Raw genomic sequence first — 1,566 nt, forward strand, 5'->3', positions numbered from 1 at the left:
TATTCTTAATACCTGAAAAATCTCAATATTCCAAATACAAGTTTATTGTTTCATGTAGTAGGCTTACGTATCAGTACTGTTTACAGTCTCAGTTTCTTTTTATTTATTTGTTGCCTACAATCAGTGGCACCACTAGGTTTGGTGTTAATGTGGTCACTTATGGTGGCACCCCCACTTGCTCCCAAACCAGACCATATAAAACCCTTAATAATGTTTATCAATTTTAATCATAGAAAATGTGATTTCGTTAAAAATTGCTTAAATGTAGTATGAACTAGATTACATGAATTCTAACAACAAAATTGCTTTGTAAAATCTTTCTACATTGAATTGTAGCATTATTAGTTACAATATTATTTAGTAACTACGCAGAAGGCTTTTAAAATTTTTCTTTCTTTTCCTTTAATTACTACTTCATTCTCCAAAAAGTTAGGGATATAGGGTCACAAATACTGCTTACCACAATATAGTAATTAAAACACCAAGAAGTTTGGCAAAATCAGCAATATAACAATACTGATAGCAACAAAAACAAAAGTAAATGTGGACAAAAAAACCAAAGCATAACTATAACTGAGTAATAATGACAGCTCTGACTGGAGTAGAGTAGAAGGTTCAAAAAGTAAATCTATATATATTTTTTCCAAAAAAATGTTTTGCTTATGATGACTACAGGGCTTTTTAAAAAAAATAGTAATAAATTTCTACTGAAAACTGTCCAAAGATTTAGTCACTCCGGTGTCACCTATTCTGGCAGTGTCACCTGATACAATCCACACACGCTTCTACCTCCCCAGTGATACCAGAGCACTACTTAAATAACCCTAAACTTTCAACAGTAAGGAGGAAGCAGGTATCAGGTTTCCTAATAACATCACTGTCAGCACATTAAAAATTGATTGAAAGATGATTTTAAAATGTATTTAAATTTTTTGAAAGTTTGAAGAGCTACATAAAAATGATTACCCTCAAAAATGAAGCTCTATGCCAAATAACCACTTCTGTTATTTCCAAGCAAGAAGTGCAAATGTTAATCACCAATAGCAGAAATTACCTTAAAAAAAAAAATCCAAGAATTCAGGATACTTGCAAAATTAACTGGCCAAATCAAACCCAAACCCAAACCCCCGCCACTCAGTTGATTCTAGCTCAAGGAGACTGTACAGGATAGAATAGGGCTGATGCATAGCATTTCCCAGGCTGTGCTCAGTAAGTAGCCAACTACCACATCTTTCTCTCATGGAGCATCTGGTGAGTTCAAATAGATAACCCTTTAATTAGGAGCGAAATGCTTTAACCACCATGGCCCCTAAACCAGACATACGCAAGCAGTCGTTTCAGTTCTAACATGAACACCTGATGCTCTGTGTTGCTCTTCTACAGGCTATAACAATATCACCTTACTTTTGTTGACTCATCGTTTTCTCACACTTACCATCTGACATATCCTTAAGAACAAGGTTCTCCAACTCGCTCCACTCAGTGTTCAAACGTTTCATTAGCTTGAATGCATTTACAGGGTGTCCAACAAATCCCTCTGGGTCTTTTGTGGCTGTGCTGGTTAGC

At 35.2% G+C, this 1,566-nt stretch overlaps 1 protein-coding gene across 1 annotated transcript in view; it reads right to left on the reverse strand.

Annotated features, from left to right (window-relative positions):
• P4HA1 (prolyl 4-hydroxylase subunit alpha 1) overlaps positions 1-1,566 on the reverse strand; it is a gene marked incomplete at its 5' end in the record, with an annotated part of 99,540 nt that overhangs the window by 96,172 nt on the left and 1,802 nt on the right. The window contains one exon of the mRNA XM_045291694.1: positions 1,436-1,566. This exon is cut by the window's right edge and continues 11 nt beyond it. Coding sequence (XP_045147629.1) covers positions 1,436-1,566 — 131 coding nt within the window. The remainder of the gene's footprint in view (positions 1-1,435) is intronic.

This window comes from Echinops telfairi, unplaced genomic scaffold, assembly GCF_000313985.2.
Source record: "Echinops telfairi isolate 266 unplaced genomic scaffold, ASM31398v2 ScPeMD7_70;HRSCAF=299, whole genome shotgun sequence".
In the NCBI taxonomy this organism is placed as follows: Eukaryota; Metazoa; Chordata; class Mammalia; order Afrosoricida; family Tenrecidae; genus Echinops; species Echinops telfairi.